The sequence below is a fragment of the Montipora capricornis genome, chromosome 8 (assembly GCF_036669925.1).
Source record: "Montipora capricornis isolate CH-2021 chromosome 8, ASM3666992v2, whole genome shotgun sequence".
In the NCBI taxonomy this organism is placed as follows: Eukaryota; Metazoa; Cnidaria; class Anthozoa; order Scleractinia; family Acroporidae; genus Montipora; species Montipora capricornis.
In genome coordinates this window covers 50,182,465-50,199,573 of record NC_090890.1, presented here as the reverse complement: position 1 = coordinate 50,199,573, position 17,109 = coordinate 50,182,465, and the positions used below count along the sequence as shown (strand labels likewise).

Below are 17,109 nucleotides of genomic sequence, written 5' to 3'. Positions count from 1 at the left end.
TTTGGGGTGCGTGTTATAACAGAGAGCGCCTTATAACCCAATAACTATGGTAATAATAGAGTCAAATTTCCAAAAGACTTTTTAGCTATTGTTCTTTTCACCAACATGGCCGCTGTGACACCAGATGCAGTCAAAGAATTGATGAATTTTCGCTAAGGGAAAAATAGACTGGATGTAATGGACAGTATTAATTATTTTAGAACATGTAGTTTAATTTTTGTTCCAGTCTTAAGTTGAAGTAGAAAATGATGGAAATATTTAATACACCATTACCTTGCAAATAAGTTTTAGGTGTTGGTAATAAAATTATTATTAGAACTATTCTCGATCTTTGTATGCCAGAATTTTTGGATTCCAGCAGTGTTCCAAATAAGATTTTAAGGCAGGGTGCCAATAGGGAATTCCAACGGGTCAATTCCCACTGATCCCACCAGATTATTATAAATTTTCCATTAATTTGTCGGGTCATGCAGCTGATCTTGTCGGGTTTTTGACCCGAGACCCGTCACCTATCTGGAACACTGTTCCAGTCTTTTTAGCATTAATTTAACGAATCATAGCAAAAGCAAAAACTATTTGCTTTACATGTATTTCATACGGCGATCTCAGCGTCATTCTCTAGAATTTCGCAGAGATCTGTTTACAACACCACCGCAGTACATGTAAAAGAACTCGGCATGATTTCTTTTTCAGTTTTAACAGTATTGCAATTTTGATTCATGTTTCATGCTCAACAACAGCGTTGCTTTGTTGTTTAAATTTGCAAACGTCTGTGTGGCCATTGGACTTTTTATCAAAATTTATGCTAATCTTGGCGCTTCAGTGATTCTTGTGAGACAAGTGTCTCATCTCACAAGAAACGAGACGAGACTGGTAACTTACTTTTGGGCGGTACTATACATGACTTTTAAAAACTGCACCTGTCAGGACTCTAAGTTATGGCCTACACTTTTCAGTTTAAAAGGGAGCAATAACTTAACTCACATTGCATCTACATCTTGAGGAAACAAGTCAGTACTGAGATTTATCGTGATATCTGAAAGGTTGCCATCAAGTCAAATACGCTGTTCTGTATGATACAGCGTGCCATTAATAGGACACCTGCTGTGTGTAAGAGAAATAAAAAGGATCCAGCTACCCACAGGGAATCCCTGGCTGGGGTCAGTACTTGAGTGGGTCTCTATACCATTCAAAAATCAACCCCTTGATTTGGTGTGTCAAGTCTTCAGCTTTGTCAGTTTTTTTTCTTTGTCTTTGAACCACATGTGGAACACAGTGTTCTGGGACTGTGCTAGGTGTCACTAAATTCTTTCTAATTCTACAGGGTACAAAAAAATTCAATCTTCCAGGTTGCTATTTGGGCAAGCTGTAGCCAGGATGTCATTTTCCACTAACAACCGCCCCCCCCCCCCCAAAAAAAAATCCTTATTTAATAAGGCACAATTTTATTTTCCTCAAAAATTTGCCCATCAGGCAAGTGAAGGATAAAATCACTAGCCCAACAGGAAAATTTACTTACCCCAAGGTTGGTGGGCAAGCTTTTCTTTGCATGCTGATCTATACAGGTCATTTTATAGTCAACCAATACCTTTCATGCCAACCACATTCTCCGACCCCCTAACATCATGCTTTAACAAAATCCTGAATTGAGTTTACTTTGTTATGGTTTTTTTTTGTTCACAGCAATTTGGAAGTCTAGCGGATTGTGAGATAATCTACAATGAACGAGGATCTAAGGTGTGTACATGTGTTTGTATCATAAATTTCATGTACAAGGATGAAGCTGGTTGTGTATGTGTGGGCCCACTTGGGATCTGGTCGTTGATTTGGACAGTTAAACTGTTGCAGTTAGATTAAAATCAGTTGCTTAGAGACTCTTTTAACCTGTCGGTAGTTAGCTGGCAGCACTTAGCAACTTCCCTTCATATGGACATTAACTGTGGGGAAAAATATCGATCACCCAAGGAAGTCCAGTGTTATTAATTTTAAGGTTGCTCAAACCAGTTTCAATAATTTCAGGAGACTGTCTCATGAGACAGGTTGACTCTTCAAGACAATGATGTTATGGTACTATAATTATGTATATGAAACACCAGTTATTGCTCAACAAGATACACTTATTATTGTGACATGACAGGTCACCATAGCAACAGGAAAGCCATCTTAAAAGCACCTTGTATTTTTTCTTAAAACACAGTGTATGTAAATCTACATTTGTTGTAAAAAATGCACTTTATGGTGGAAAGTGATTAGTAGGCATACATGCAGGTGAATCCCCCTTCAAAGCTTTAAAAATTCTCTGTGGCAGGTTTAAAGCCACCTAAAATACATGTACACCAAGAATTATTATTTTGGATGTATTTTGCAACTCCAGAAATTCCAATCTTAGTGGAGTTGTAGAATTGCGGGAGTCAGCGTATTTGCAAGCAGTGGTTTCTAAACAAGTCTGCCTTCCTCTGCATTTGAGTTCTTTGATTGGTCAATTTCAAACTTTTCATTGTGTGATTCATTTGATAAAGTGTGACAAATCTTTTCCAGGTGCTTCTTCTAAGAGCCATAAGTACTCCATCTACTGCACTGCACTGCTCTAACTTTCATAAAGATAATTACATGTATATCTTTTTCCTTAGGGCTTTGGATTTGTAACGTTTGTGAATTCTGCTGATGCAATGAAAGCAAGAGAAAAGCTGAATGGGACTATAGTTGATGGACGGAAAATAGAGGTTTGAAATTTTTTTCAACTCAATTTTTTTGTTCTGAGGTAGTGTATGTATTTCTTCACATTCTGTTCGAGGAATAAATCTTCTGAATGACAATGAAAATTGAATGATTGATGAAAAGTTTGTTTGGTGATGAGCTCCACTGTGCAAACTTGTGACGTGTCGCTAAAAATGGTCTTGGAAGTTTTTATAAGAATTAGGGCCCGATACGTAGATACATGTACATCCATGGCCCTTTTTGTGCTCCCTTAATAACGTTTATCAGTCTGAGTGATGGAACAGTTATTATTAATAATATTATTATTATTATTATTATTATTATTATTATTATTATTATTGCTATTATTATTGTTCCATGAAATCCTGTCAAATTTCAAGCAGTCAAATGCCCTGACGTAGTGTTAATGAGTTGTTCTCAAGAAAATAGGTGAACAAGAAGAAAGAGGTTATTAGACAATAATATTATTGTTTGTGCATCTCAATTCTCATGCCCCTCACTGATTTTTTGTGTATGACTTACAACAGTATATTGCAGAAGGTCTGTAAATTTTTCCTCAGATGTTGCAACAATTTGGCAAATAAAAAAAGTATGGAAAAATTCATCTGTCTGTAAAATAATGTTACACACTAGAACGCATCAGTTAAAAAGAGATTGTTTACAATTCTTTTACAAAAATTGGGGTTGTAATAGTGTGCAGGTTCAGTGGCCGTTGTTTGTTGTTAAGTTTTCTATAGTTTTGGCTAATTAACCTGGTTTTGAATAATAATTTAATAGGTACATCTATTTTTAAATCCCTGTAGACATGTTCACAAATAATTTTTGATTTACCATTGTCATCTTCAAGATCATTGCTTGAACAAATTTTTCATCAAGCTTAAGATTCTTGGACACTGTCTTTTCCTTAAATTCAAGTGCAAAAACAAGAAACAAAATTAGTAAACCACTGATGCATCTTTTTCATTACTGCATGTGTTGCATGATTTCACATTGACACTGATAATTTCTTGCTTAGGTTAACAATGCAACCCCTCGACCGCACGTCAAAAAAAGTCCGGGGCAAAATCGAGGACCCTATACGAATGGTACAGCATGCTTTGTTCCTTCCCCTTGTTGTTTCATTGATCTGTAGTGGCATGTACTGTGTGTAAGAGAATGCATGCCTCCTCGTTATGTTATGGAGAACTGATTTTGCAGATAAGTATTTATAGACAATTATTGAATGAGGATTCTTGGACATCTGTAATAATCGAGGCAAGTGCAAATTATTGGCTTGCAGAAACCTTGGTTATTGGATGTCACAAAAACCAAATTCAATATTAAATAAATGTTTTATTGTACATTGCTTTGAGTTAACGATGCTTTATAAGTAAACACAAAGAAAATCAGCAAGCCAATTTTTAATCAATCTTGTGCTACGCAGTTAAAAACCATGCATTGTATGGGCACCTTAATGATCAGTGAATAATCTGATTACTAGAAATAGGTAGATTTTCAGCCAATCAGAATCTGGTCAGCTAGAACACAAACAAGCTGATCTGTTTTAATTTTTAAAAGGCCTTTTACATGTAGATTGAATAATTTTCACAACACTGAGGTTGTCTGAGCTTTGTTTCTTCTGGAGGTTGTTGATGGGCAAAAAGTAGTTTGTTTTGAAGACAACATTTTGAAAGTAGTAGGCAAAATACCAGGTGGTACACCTGTCCTGCAATTTCGGATTTTTAAAAGCAGTTTCTCTGTCGTGAAAGAAACAGAAATATAATATTTTTACTTGTACTTTGGGGCTTTAGTTTTCTGTTGGTATAATGTTATGTAAATTATTCAGTTTCATTTTTCAAGAGTGGCTTTTGATGATGCGTAAGGCAGTGATGGGTTTCATTTTACAAATTGTAAAATTGTGCATACAATTTCACATGGAATGGAATGGAATGGAATGAAATGTGCCATCTGGAGTTGGACAATTCCTTTTAAGTTTTGACCATAGCACTATCAATTGCACTTTTCAAACTTTACAAAATTTAATGCATACTTTTCAGGACATTAATATAGCTAGGACTAAACCTAACATATTTTTCTTCAACTGCAAGTAGTCATTTTTTATTGTTCTACTAGCAAAGAGAAATTTTCACCCGCTTTCAAAATTATCTAGGCTCATCAAGTTGCATAAAAGGAGAAGTTTTGTGCTGGCCTCTGCTAAGTACTTATTTTTTTAGCAGTAGCATTCAGATACTAAAGAATTGGGTTGAGTAAAAGGTGATCACTGACCTAAATGCAGTTTTTAACAGAAGCAATTAACCTTTTTTTTGTTTTTCAGGTGCAACTTTCCGTGGCATGAGAGGTGTTCGCCGTGCATCTCCTGTGAACAAGTTTGGTACTCGAACAATTCAACCGTCATCTGTGCCAGCATATAATGGCACTTATACTGGGTGAGCCACAGTTTGTTGCCTCTTAATGTAACCACAGACCAATTGGTTAAGTTGGCTGAGCATCTGACTGCCATGTGGGAGGTCATGAGTTCAACTCTGGCTTGACCAACACCAAGGAGAAAGTGTTGCCTTTGTGATTATCCGCAAAGGGTTAGACTTTCAAGTCTTCTCGGGTAAGGACTTGATAAGCCCTATGCCCCCATCCCACAACCCTTGTTCATACAGTTGTGGGATACTCTTCGATAAGACTAGGGCACAGACTTCCCGGTGTTGTGGTCTGATCTGATTGGAGGGTCACAAGTTCAATGACCTTGGGCTATCTATTGCATGCTACCTTCATAAAATAAAGACTACACTTTATTAACATTAGAACCTCAATTCAGTTCTTCGCTGTGTAAACCTCGTTGCTAATTATTAAGTGGTTCTTGCAATCCACTGGTTTGCACATACGTGTAAAAGCAAAACAAAAAAAGAGAATATTTGTAAACAGATGTGTTCTCTTTACAAAAGTACTGATTTACGTTTTGCATTTCCCTTCTCTAGAACGTATGATGGATATGATCAGGTATGACTCTCTTCTGCTCTGCTTTTTTGCAATGACCTTTATGCGAGTTTAATTGCCCTGGAGAAAGCAGTGTTCAACTTTAACTTATCTTTTTTAACCATTGTGATTTTGTGTTGTGTTTGGAAGGGTGTCATGATTGCTTGACTGGTGAAAGATGTAGTTGTCAATGTTATTGTCTGAAGTTTGCAGGATCAAGTCCTGCTCCCAGAATTCATTTGCTTATATTTTGGGATTTGTTTGTTTGTTTGTTTATTTTTTGCGAAGATAACTGAATCCAGTTTTATGGCAAGGATAGCATCTTTTAAAAGCATAACATAAGAGACTAGCTTCAAATTGATGCTACACCATGTTTCTCCAATAATTTGGGACCAAAACTGATTATATCTTGCCGCGAAGGTTACCGTAGCAACAGCTGCATGTACAGTAGCATCGAAGAGGATACCATGATAACACCTTTGCATGTGGCATCAAATTTGGTCACACACTCTTTGCAAAGATTTTCAGGTGCCTGCATGTAAGTGTTCAGTTCTTCTTAGGAGTGTACTGACAAAATCGAAGAAATCAACCAATGCCAATCCCCACCAGCATTATAATCCGAGTATTTGTTGAAGTACACCCACCTACCAGACGAAGTAAACGAGTTAATAGGTCGCTTATGCAAGGAGGACGTTGACGGCTACGAGAACGTTGTCCAAGAACATGATTTCCCGTTATTGTAATAATTTGGCGATTACTCTAAGTAGTTCGGCGTGGACAGTGCGTATTATCATTCTAGGGTTTTTATGAGCAGTGTGAGTGTTTAAAGAAATTTTTTGAAAAGTTATCGTCAGATGTTCGCGATTCACGTGACGTCATCGTCGCCATGTTGCTGGGAGAAAACAAAAGATCTTTCATTAGCTCCTTTTGCTGGCCCACCAGCAATTGTACATTACATCATTGTTATCTGATGGTTTGCAAGCAATTGTCCTTTGTTTAGGAACACCAACATGGCCGTCGTGACGTCACGTGAAAACACTCTATTAAGGGTACTTTTTTGTGATTTCAAATGAATGTAATATCACTTCTCTCTTTGATTTTTTCGTGTTATGTTGACATCTTTTTGAAAATTAATGTTAAAATTGCATGTAAAACAAATCTGCCTTGTGAGAAATTTGTTGTCTCACTAAGGTCAGACACTTTAAAATTGATAGGCAATTGAACTTAATTCTTCTTTCTTGTCCAGTTCCACTTGTGACGTAACTGATTAAGTTCTTTATTTTTCGCTTTAGACATACGGCGCGAGGAGAATAGGTGGTTTTACAGGGTAAGGGGTTCCTATTTTTATTATCAGTTTTTTTCAGTCCTGGTCCCAGCTTAAACAAGAAATCTGCTGTCAATTGAGTTGATGTTTAAATGACGTGAGAGAAAGTGCGAAATAAAGGGAAAGATGAGAATCAATTGATCCTTTTGGCATTGAGAAGGCTGAGAAATTTAGGAGCTTGCGGATGCGCCGGAATCATGAGCTATGTGACCAATTTAATCAGGAACGATTAGAGCGGTTTTCAATATGAGTGTCGAAAGTAATTAGCGAATTGCTTTGGTTTTGCATTACTTCACTCAGTGATTGGTTCAAAGTTCTCGCGCCACTTTTTCAACCAATCAGAAGTGAAACCAAAACCAATCGCGGCTCGCGCGTGCACATTTTCCCGCGCTTTGTGTCGGCTACGTGTAATAACTTCGAGTTTTGATTGGTTTACTGGATTGTCTCCGTCGTTTTTGTTTGGCCAAAGTAATTACTTTGGTTTTGGTTTTACGACACTCAATTGAAACTCGCTCTAAAACAATGAAACAAGAACACCACTCTAAACAATTTTATTTCTTGTGCACAACAGTGACTCTGTGAGTTTAAAGTTTTACTCAAGGTTTTTGTCCTCAACAAAATTAATACGCAAGGTGAAATCACCAAATCCGAACTCCAATTGAGGTAGATAACGGCAAATTTAAATTCTTTAGTTCCTTAAGTCCCACTTGAGTTTCTCTCAGTGCTTTTAGACGTAAAATGACATGGTTAAGCACGAAAAAAAAAATTAACAGCCCATTTTGTTGAGGTAGGCGACGTAGATCGTAGGATCCCTAAATGAAATAAAGAGTTTAATTGATCATCGTGTGGCGCATTTAGGGAGCAGGGAAGGCACATTTTATATGTGTTTCTTTAAGGACGGTGCCTACTAATTCAAAGGTATTTTTGCCCCGTTTTATGATTAGAGCGAGTTTCAATTGAGTTTCGTAAAACCAAAACCAAAGTAATTACTTTGGCCAATCAAAAAGAACTGAGACAATCCGGCAAACCAATCAAAACTCGAAGTAACTACACGTAGCCGACACACGTTCCCGCGCTTTGTGTCGGCTTCGTGTAATTACTTCGAGTTTTGATTGGTTTGCTGGATTGTCTCCCGTCCTTTTTGATTGGTCAAAGTAATTACGTTGGTTTTGGTTTTACGACGCTCAATTGAAACTCGCTCTAAAACTGGACTTGCTTAAGGTTAATTCCACAACTTATGACCCGGATTCAAGTTAGGGACGGAATGCGATGAGGAACATTAAAGCTTACAGAAGTTTCAGTCAAAAATGGAAGTCCATAGATCTTGTAAAAGTATCTTAACTGCAAATCCTAATTCTATATTTACACCTTTTTGGTTTTTGTTCTTTTATTTTATACTTTTTACAGCGGCGTACCTCAGTGAAAACTAGTTGTAAAACCAAGTGTACTGACCCCTTTTAAGTGCTTTCCTTTTGTCAGAACTGGTTGGCCAGATCTGTCAGTTTGCAAAGAAAATGAAACAATTTGGAGGAGTATTTATCATCCTTGAAGTGTGTTAATTTGGAGGTGTGGTAGAGTGAGTCCTTCCAGATGCCCGGCCTGGCCGGTCAATCCTGTCAAATGGAAAGCATCCTTAGTGAGCTATTCCAAAGCTAGAGACGCAATATCCGGGGTCGAAAATTGCGAATACTTTATGGTTTAGTTGGCGAATAAGTGGAAAAGAATTTAATTTCATCTCGAGTTAATCTTAATTTTTGTAACCCTTCCTTCCCTGAAGCGGCTTCCATTAACGAGTACAATCGTCTGGCGTGAGAAAGAGAAAAATCTATAAGGATCATTCTTAAACCTGTTTGAAAACTTCTCCAAGCATACGTATTCCGGAATAGTGTCGAAAGATCTCGCCTTTCCATCTGGCTCATTGTCCTTTATCGTTTCCTGTATCTTATGCTTTTACAGATACGAAACAACAGCTGTGGCCGCAGCACCTTACGGGGGTGGATATGGTCCGGTGAGTTTGTCATCCTTTTTTTTATTATCTGTGCGCAAACGAGGAAATTTCCCGAGGTAAGTGGGTAACGTTTAAGTTTACCGTTTACCGTGGCGTTTTTACGTGCAAACGATTTTACGTCGAGAGAATTTTCCTGGTTGAATAATTATTGTTAAAGGGAACCACCACTCGTTCTTAGAATGACTTTAAACCTGAGGAAATAAAGTTAGCAATCAAATCTGCTTATATATTTTTTCGGAAAATGTTTGTATCTGATAAAAAACTAATCTAGAAATCGCTATTTTTTTTCACTTTTGAGGACGGTGCTTACTAATGTAGGAGTATTTTTGCGCGGTTACGTTTAGGAATATGCGGGAAAAGTAAATCTTGGCAATTGTTATTGAATTCCAAAAAGAAAATTGACAGTAACCACGTATTTTTCAAAGATAATAGGCAACTTTCACGATAGCTTCATTTGACTACAACTACCAGAATTTAGCTTGTTTTTCCATTCTTATTTAAATTTTGTATTCACAGGGATAGCTCTAATTAGCATGAGACAACCAACTCCTGTAGGATTCTGGTACTTGTAGCCAAATGGCGTTATCGTGCAAATGTCCTATTAATCAAGGATATTTATAAAAGCTTTAAAAATGCAAAGCAATGTATGGCGCTCTTTTCCAAATTGAAGTTTAATGATCTCTGAAAAATGCGTAGTTATCCCGATTTTCTTTTTGGATTTCAATAACACTTGTTTAGATCTGCTTTACCCACGTAGTTTTAAATGGCGCAATAATATCCCTATGTTAGTAAGCACCACCCATAGAAAACCCTAGTATTTCGATATGCGCAGAACTTATGCGCAATAACATTAGTAGGCATCATCCTGAAATTGCCGGGTCGCAGCCTTGTTGAATATTTGTGACGTGTTATGGTTGCGCTGTTCTTCTGACACTAAGAGTTCTTGTGCGATGAAAACAGGGAAACTGTGATGCGTCCCAGTTATTGAAGCTAATTTGAAAACAGAATAAAGGAATTCTGAAATTTATTTCTTATAATTATTTTTAAAACTTTTTACTGGGGATTCAGACATAAGCTGAATAACCATGCGTCACAGATCTGGAATACCAGCTGTGGATCAATACACGTTAGTTTTCAGTGTATACCTCAATAACATTGCGGCAGTGACATTGCAAGGTTGTTGTTGACTGTTTCTGGAGTTATGTGTTCACGTTGAATCAAAACAAGGACGGAAGATCGTTATCGCATTGTTTATTTTATCCAGTGCGTCCTTACTTTCTTTTTCAGACAAGCACATATGCTTCTCCAGCTCCAGCATACCGACCAGTGGCACCTCCCCAGGCCCCACCAACAGGCTACACGACAGGCTACAGATATGCGCCATATTGATCACGTGATATTCACTGATTAGAACATTCATGCACCTTACCATCCAAAAACACCACACAAATTCGGCAAGACTCCAGGAAAATGGTGTATTTTCCACAGGGAAGAACCTCGGACTTGTTTTGTATAGAGATAGGTTCAAATAGACATTCAAATTCAACTGAAATTAAAGTGCTTCTGACAGTCTTCCGGAAGGTATCGGCCGGGAAATGTTCTGCACACAAGAATGATTCAATCGTGACAGGAAGGTCAAGAATGCCGTTGACTCGGAAGAGATTTTCCTTTCTTTAGTTACATGTACCCGATAGATGTTTTTAAGAGTAAGTGAACAGTTCCAGCTTTTTGGCCTGGCTCAAGAGATAACAAGGGCTCAGAAGGAGGGAGACATTGGGATATGTGAATCGATATATATATATATATATATATATATATATATTTTTATATATATATATATATATATATATATATATATATATATATATATTTAACAATTATTCCTCGAGCCCGAATGGGCTCTGAGTCAATAGCCCATGAGGCCGAAGGCCGAATGGGCTATTGACTCAGAGGCCATGAGGGCGAGAGGAATAATTGTTTTAGTAAAATCCAACTAGTTGGTGAAAAAAATATCGAGACAAAACATCTTTCCCTAGTTAAAGCTAGACTTTAATTGTTGTTTTGGTTTTCAAAGCCGGCGCTTTTCGCTACTAGTGGGCTATAACAAATAGCCTACTAGTAGCTCAACCAATCAGAACGCAGCATTGATAATAGACCACTAGTTGGATTTTACTAAATATATATATATATATATATATATATATATATATATATAGACGGACGTATGTTTCTCCAGACGACCTCAAAGACAGTAAACAAATTCAAAATGGCGGCCCTCTTGAGGCGCCAAGGCAAATTGCTATTTAGTGGCGCTCGAACGAGTTCCTATGACATTAAGTAGTTGCGGTCGTTGAGGCAAACTAACTTTCGTTTTTAAGTTCATCTGATAATGACTTAGTGAAAATCATAAATCCCTTTGGTCTACCCAAAGCTTCTTCTCTCCCTCTGAGGCTCTTTGTTTTCTCTTGTGTGATGGTTAAATCAAGTGACTGGGCGATTGTGAACTGCGTAGCAAGAATTAAATATTAAAGAGGGCGAGATCTTCTGGGCCACGCGCGATCCTTATTACTCGAGCAGGACCTCGAACAGGACCTCGAACAGTGGCAGATTTCCTTGGATAATTTGCGCTTTGAATGCCTTTATTGAAAAAAAGGAAGCTTAAAATTAGTAGAATATTACCCTGAACATCATTTCGACTTTAGCCTCTTTTGCACTGGTTTCCCTTCAGAAGAGTGATAAAATGTGTCGTTTTGCACTTTTCCACTTATCCTCACTTGATCCATAATGGTTAGCTTTTCTCTGATATACTTGACAACACTACGTAACAAAAAAAAAAGGATTTCTATTCCCTATTTTTGTCTCTGAACTCCGTCCTTTCAAAGGTTCCATGAACAGACCCTTAATTAAAGCCTTTTACCTATCTGTTGACAGTCTGGTTAAGCGAATCTTTGGTCTTTTTCCCTTCCGGTATTTGTGTGCTTTCGGCGAACCGTTTACTCGGGGATGCATTTCAAACTTTCTCCAAAAAATTGTAAGAAATTTGAGTGTTACCTTTCAACGAATCATTTTCATTTTCTTAGAACGTTTTAGTTTTGTCCGTTGGTGTGACTGTAGACGCGTAGTGACAAGCTACAATCCTGGCTTAAAACCTGTGGACACTTAAGTTTGAAGAAGGTATGCCAAAAGTGGCGCGACCCCATTTCATTTCTCCCGTTAGTCTCTTTCAATGTTTAATTATTGAAAGGTTTTTCTTTACTGAGAATGTTCCTGTTAAAGATTGTATTAGGTCGTCAAAGACTTAACGAGGTTTACCTTAACGTGGATAGTTTTTTTTCCGGGTGATTTGCTATATATCCTTTGATATTTTAAGCCACGATTGTAATTTCAGTGCTTGTTCCTCTCATTGGAGGAAAAGTGAATGAACACACTCTAAATATCGACTTTTGTAGGGTAGTTGTCATCATCAATTTCTATTCTAGTATGGACCCTTTGGGTAATCAAAACCCCTCAGAAAAGCAAATTATTTTGCGTTTTGTACTTGCGTAGTGTAAATTGCACTTATACTTGGAAATTGTGTGTAGGATTTCTGAGACGCTTGCAGCGTAAAGTACTATAAAGAAAAAACGTTTGGAACTTTTTTTTGGTGTGGCTTTGGAGTCCTTCTAAGTAGACGTTTTTTTCAAACTAGCACAACGTACTATTACATCCTTAATTCATAAGTCCTCTTTTTTGCCGTGTCACTTCCACGAGCTGCTGCTTGATGAAGGCATCAAAAAGGTGGCAGATGTCAAGTATGTCTTAAGAGTTCTCGTTTTCCCCTCCCATCGATAGTGGCGGCGGCTTTTTCACAAAAATTTGTCACCCTGGTTTCATCAGTTAATCATTTTACACAAGTTCTATCAATCTAAAAACTAGAATTCACAGTACTCCACATAGAGCAATGTTTTTTCCGTGGTAAATTGTCCTGTTGGAGCAAGTATAGGGACTGTTTTTGTCCTCTTAACCCCGTTGTAGAGATGTCCTTAGAGAGCCATAGGAGCTGCCAGGGTGAAGGAAAAAGCTACCAAAGTTTTTTTTTTCCCAACCTGTCGTCGCTTTTTTTCTCCACCCTGACTCACTATCCAGGGGTCTAAATGAGCTTTTTTAAGCTGTATGAAAGGGGAATATGGATTGTACAGCGGTTGTCCTGAAAAGGGCAGGATAAGTTCGATTTTCTCGGAAAATCTCAGTATGTGAAGGGTATAGCAAAGCATCGTCCTCAACACTTGCATTACTACATTGAATCATATGATGTTGACACTTCAATACTTGGAACACTTTGAAAAGACTGTCCGATCGGTGTTACGGATCAGGCGTCGGTTCAATTTCTGTGCAGGCCTCTGGTTTCTTTTTAAGTGTTCCTTCTGCGCGTTACCAGGCAACTTCGTAGATCATTTACACATTCAACCACAGTGCCAAAACATCGAATTTATACGAAGGCTAGCGCACCACCAACATAGCTGTTTCATCACGGAAAGATAAAATGTCGGATTATTTACATTTCAAAATCTTAGAAACTGCTTGCCTGATGTTTCCATTTCCCCGATAATACAATATCGGGTTGATACCTGAGCTCAAAGTCAGCAAAGGAAAGAAAATAGGGTTGATAAGTTTGATGAAAGGTTTTTTTGTAACGACCGTTGCAGCAAAAAACGTAGCAGCAGGGATGAAAACCAGAACCAATAAACCCAATACGTAAAATGTTGTTTTTGTCAGTTGCCGTTCAATGCTAGCATTTGCAGCGTTCAGGGGGTTTCCATGACTACGCCTGCTTGCAGCAATTCTGTTGACACGGCGACTAAAATTATGAAGGGTCTTTGCCTGGACAACGACAATAATAGTCGCTGCCAGTATCGCACAACAAACCGATAATCCCCGAACATTCTCCATGGCTCCAATTATTGTAGCGATTAACCATACCAATGTACATGCAACGATGGCACGAGGGCGGGTCACCAGAGACTTGTATCGACAATAGTTATTGACTGCAAGGTAACGGTCGATACTGATAACACATAAATTCAGCGCAGTGCTAAAAAATAGAATCTTTGAAAGCACCGTAACTCGTCTCTCTGTCATCTCCGAATAGACTTCACAAATTTGGCTTTTCAGTAAATGTTTTATTCTAAGACCAGAGGATACTCCTGCAACTGTCGCTCCCCATAAGATATCAGTGAGTGTTAAACTGCACAGCATTAAAAGACCAGGGCGAATGGATTTGATACCGATTCTCAATAAGGCCGCGATGACAGTTGTGTTGGAAAGACAACACCAAATGCTCAAGAAAAGCGTGAATGGAGAGATGAAGCTGGTGTAGTAATAGTAACTCTTCTGGAACGAAGAGGATATTCCTGAAACAAAGCACGATTCGTCAACTTCCTGTTTCATCTCAAAGATGCTCTGTTGGTCAAACTACAAGAAAGAGGAAAACAAATTTAGTGTCATGATATGACTGTTTTGGAGATGTAAGAAGAAGAGTTGTTTTAGCAAAACAAAAATTTGAGCCTGATTTTTGTTGTTTTCCGTAGACGCGATGCTAATATCTAATGTCTCGACGGGAAAAAAGAGGAAGGAGATGAGGATTTCTCTGTCCGCTGACAGACTGTAATTTACGTAAACGATTTGATGTGTATATGTATCTTTTCATCAAGAAATGTTACACTTCATAATTTAGTATTGTTAACGTTTCATGAAGAAATCAAATAAAAAACTTGTCTTATTGGGGAGTCAAGATACGACTTGAAACAAAAGCACTTGGTAGGTGGTCCCACATTTATCTGTTCAGTTCTCGTTGTCTGGAAATCCCGATGAAACGCGACGGACAACTTTCTTACAAACTAACCCCTAAGTGACTAACTAATTAGGAGCCAGTTGCTCTAAGCCTGGTTAGCGCAAACCGTTGGTTAAGAGTCATCAAAACCTATAGGTTTTCATTGTTGAGTTCGACTCTTGGGTATCCTCTGCATAGGATGCGCTTTTCAAGGTTTTCGTTTTTCTTTTCAGCGCCATATTCATTCTCGTCACCTGAGCCTCAGATGGACCCAAGGCCCTGGGAAACTCTATGCAGTAGAACATGCGCCGTAGGGTTCTCATAGCCAAACGTTGGCTGTTTGAATCTTACGGCGCCTGCTCACTCCTCGTGCTAACATGAATGCACCAATCAGAGACGCTTTTGATTGTTCTTCACGAAAACCAATGAGAAGACACTTTTATTTCAGGGTTCCCCAGAGCTTTCTTCCTCAGCAGGAGCCCATGAGGAGGAGTTTGCCTTTCCCATACAAGCCCTATGAGTCAACCTTTGGTCTATTTTTAGAACGCCACGAGTTCTTCGGCTCTGCAGACACTGTTTATAAGGGCCAATCTGAATAAAGTGATTGTGGAACAAAGACAAAAATAGCAAACACAATGTATGCAAATTGTGCTAATTGATCTAAATTGTTGTAAATGTGAGTTTCCTGCTGAAAGATTAGTTCTAAAAATAGAAAGATAGGCGATTCAAGGTTGACTAAGGTTGACTCAAGTATATAAAGCTTTGGGAGGCTCCCAGTCATGGGCTCCTGCCCTCAGTCAAGAGAAGAGCTCTGGGGTCGAGATTGCGCCATATTGAATTACATCATACGAGCATGCGCATTTCGGTTTTGATACGTTATATGCGCAATGACGATCGCGCACCTGGTGATTGTTTGCAGCAACAAGCTGATTTTTAGCAAGGAACGGTTTTTTTTTAGTAATCTCAGACAATTTCAACAAATTCCAAATTTCACAAAGTTTAGTTTTTGTGACGTGGTCACCTCTTTACTCCAAACCTTCCATTCTTAACCTCATTCCACAAACCTCACACATTAATACTTTCAATAGACGTTCTTTACATAAATGCATCTTTTTTTTGGCATCTCGGCTCGTCTGGTGATCGCTTTATAATCAATGACTACTCCTATTATTTAGTTAAACGCTGGTTAGCGCTAACCATGCTTCTCCGAGCAATCCGAGCCAGATCGCCAGCGCCAAACTTCACTTGTGTGGTTTATACTGATGTGTTACCTCTTGTTTACAAAATAGTACACTAGTTTTTAAATTTCGGTTTAACACTAATGTTTAAAGTTCAGCGTGCTCTAATGATAGTTGGTAGCACTTTGAGTTTGCTTCGCTCTTCAATTTTCCCATCGCATCAACAGAGTCGTTGCGCCGTTTGATTATCATTTATGCCAAAGTTGCCTTGGATCAGGTGTTTCTTCGGCCACCTGCAAGAACGGCTCGGCTAAATTTGATTGGTTAATTACACGAAAAAAGTTTATTTAAGTACTTGCTGTAGCGATTACTTTGAAAGGTAGGTCTGATTGCTAATGATGGATTTTGTGCGCTATTCATCATTTTTATCACCCTACAGTCCCATTATTGGGTTTTTGGTTTGTTTCAAGCTGTAGCACTCAAGATTGATCAATAGGGAGTACTTGCGAATAATGAGTCAAGGACAGGAAAGGAATTAATTTGCCCGTTTTGTTATGGGAAATTACAGAGACACCGCTAAGAAAAAACATGTCCTATTTCTGATAAGATCGAAATAAACACCTAATCAATTGATAGCTTCTCCTTGAAGGGGAAAGTTCCTTAATTTTGTTACAAAGCCATTTCTGGTTGTCATCTTACAACTATGATTTATCTATATCCCTTCAAAACACCAAACAGGTGCTTTATAACACAGCGACAGTCATTTTAATGACACAAGTTCAAATTGATTCTCGTAATTAAGATGTCGTTAATTTTTTGTCTCTTAGATTGTCCTTTTACAGGAATTGCCTGAAAACAGCTGTTTGCTATATTCATGATGGGTAGCTACTTCTACTAATTGATTTTATTACGTATATGCACTCGACTATAGTGAAAAAAGTCGTCCAACATTTTTCGCAGTGATTATGCATTAGGGATTACATTTCCTGGACTACATACTCTTAATATTTCATTTTAAAAAAGTTTCCACATTTTTTGTCAAAATGTGTTGTTTAAATGCTATGGTGCCATAGTCCTGTATACGCTATTTTCTCGCTTTCTTGCC

At 38.1% G+C, this 17,109-nt stretch overlaps 1 protein-coding gene across 2 annotated transcripts in view; it reads left to right on the top strand.

Moving 5' to 3' along the window:
- The window catches only part of LOC138060605 (RNA binding protein fox-1 homolog 3-like), a 26,742-nt gene extending 15,920 nt beyond the window's left edge, over window positions 1-10,822 (top strand). For both annotated transcript variants that reach the window (XM_068906448.1, XM_068906449.1), the window contains exons 3-10: window positions 1,684-1,737; window positions 2,631-2,723; window positions 3,734-3,803; window positions 5,033-5,144; window positions 5,688-5,709; window positions 6,978-7,012; window positions 8,966-9,017; window positions 10,305-10,822. In XM_068906448.1, coding sequence (XP_068762549.1) covers window positions 1,684-1,737; window positions 2,631-2,723; window positions 3,734-3,803; window positions 5,033-5,144; window positions 5,688-5,709; window positions 6,978-7,012; window positions 8,966-9,017; window positions 10,305-10,406 — 540 coding nt within the window. In that variant the 3' untranslated portion in view covers window positions 10,407-10,822. The remainder of the gene's footprint in view (window positions 1-1,683; window positions 1,738-2,630; window positions 2,724-3,733; window positions 3,804-5,032; window positions 5,145-5,687; window positions 5,710-6,977; window positions 7,013-8,965; window positions 9,018-10,304) is intronic.
- The last annotated feature ends 6,287 nt before the right edge of the window (window positions 10,823-17,109 follow it).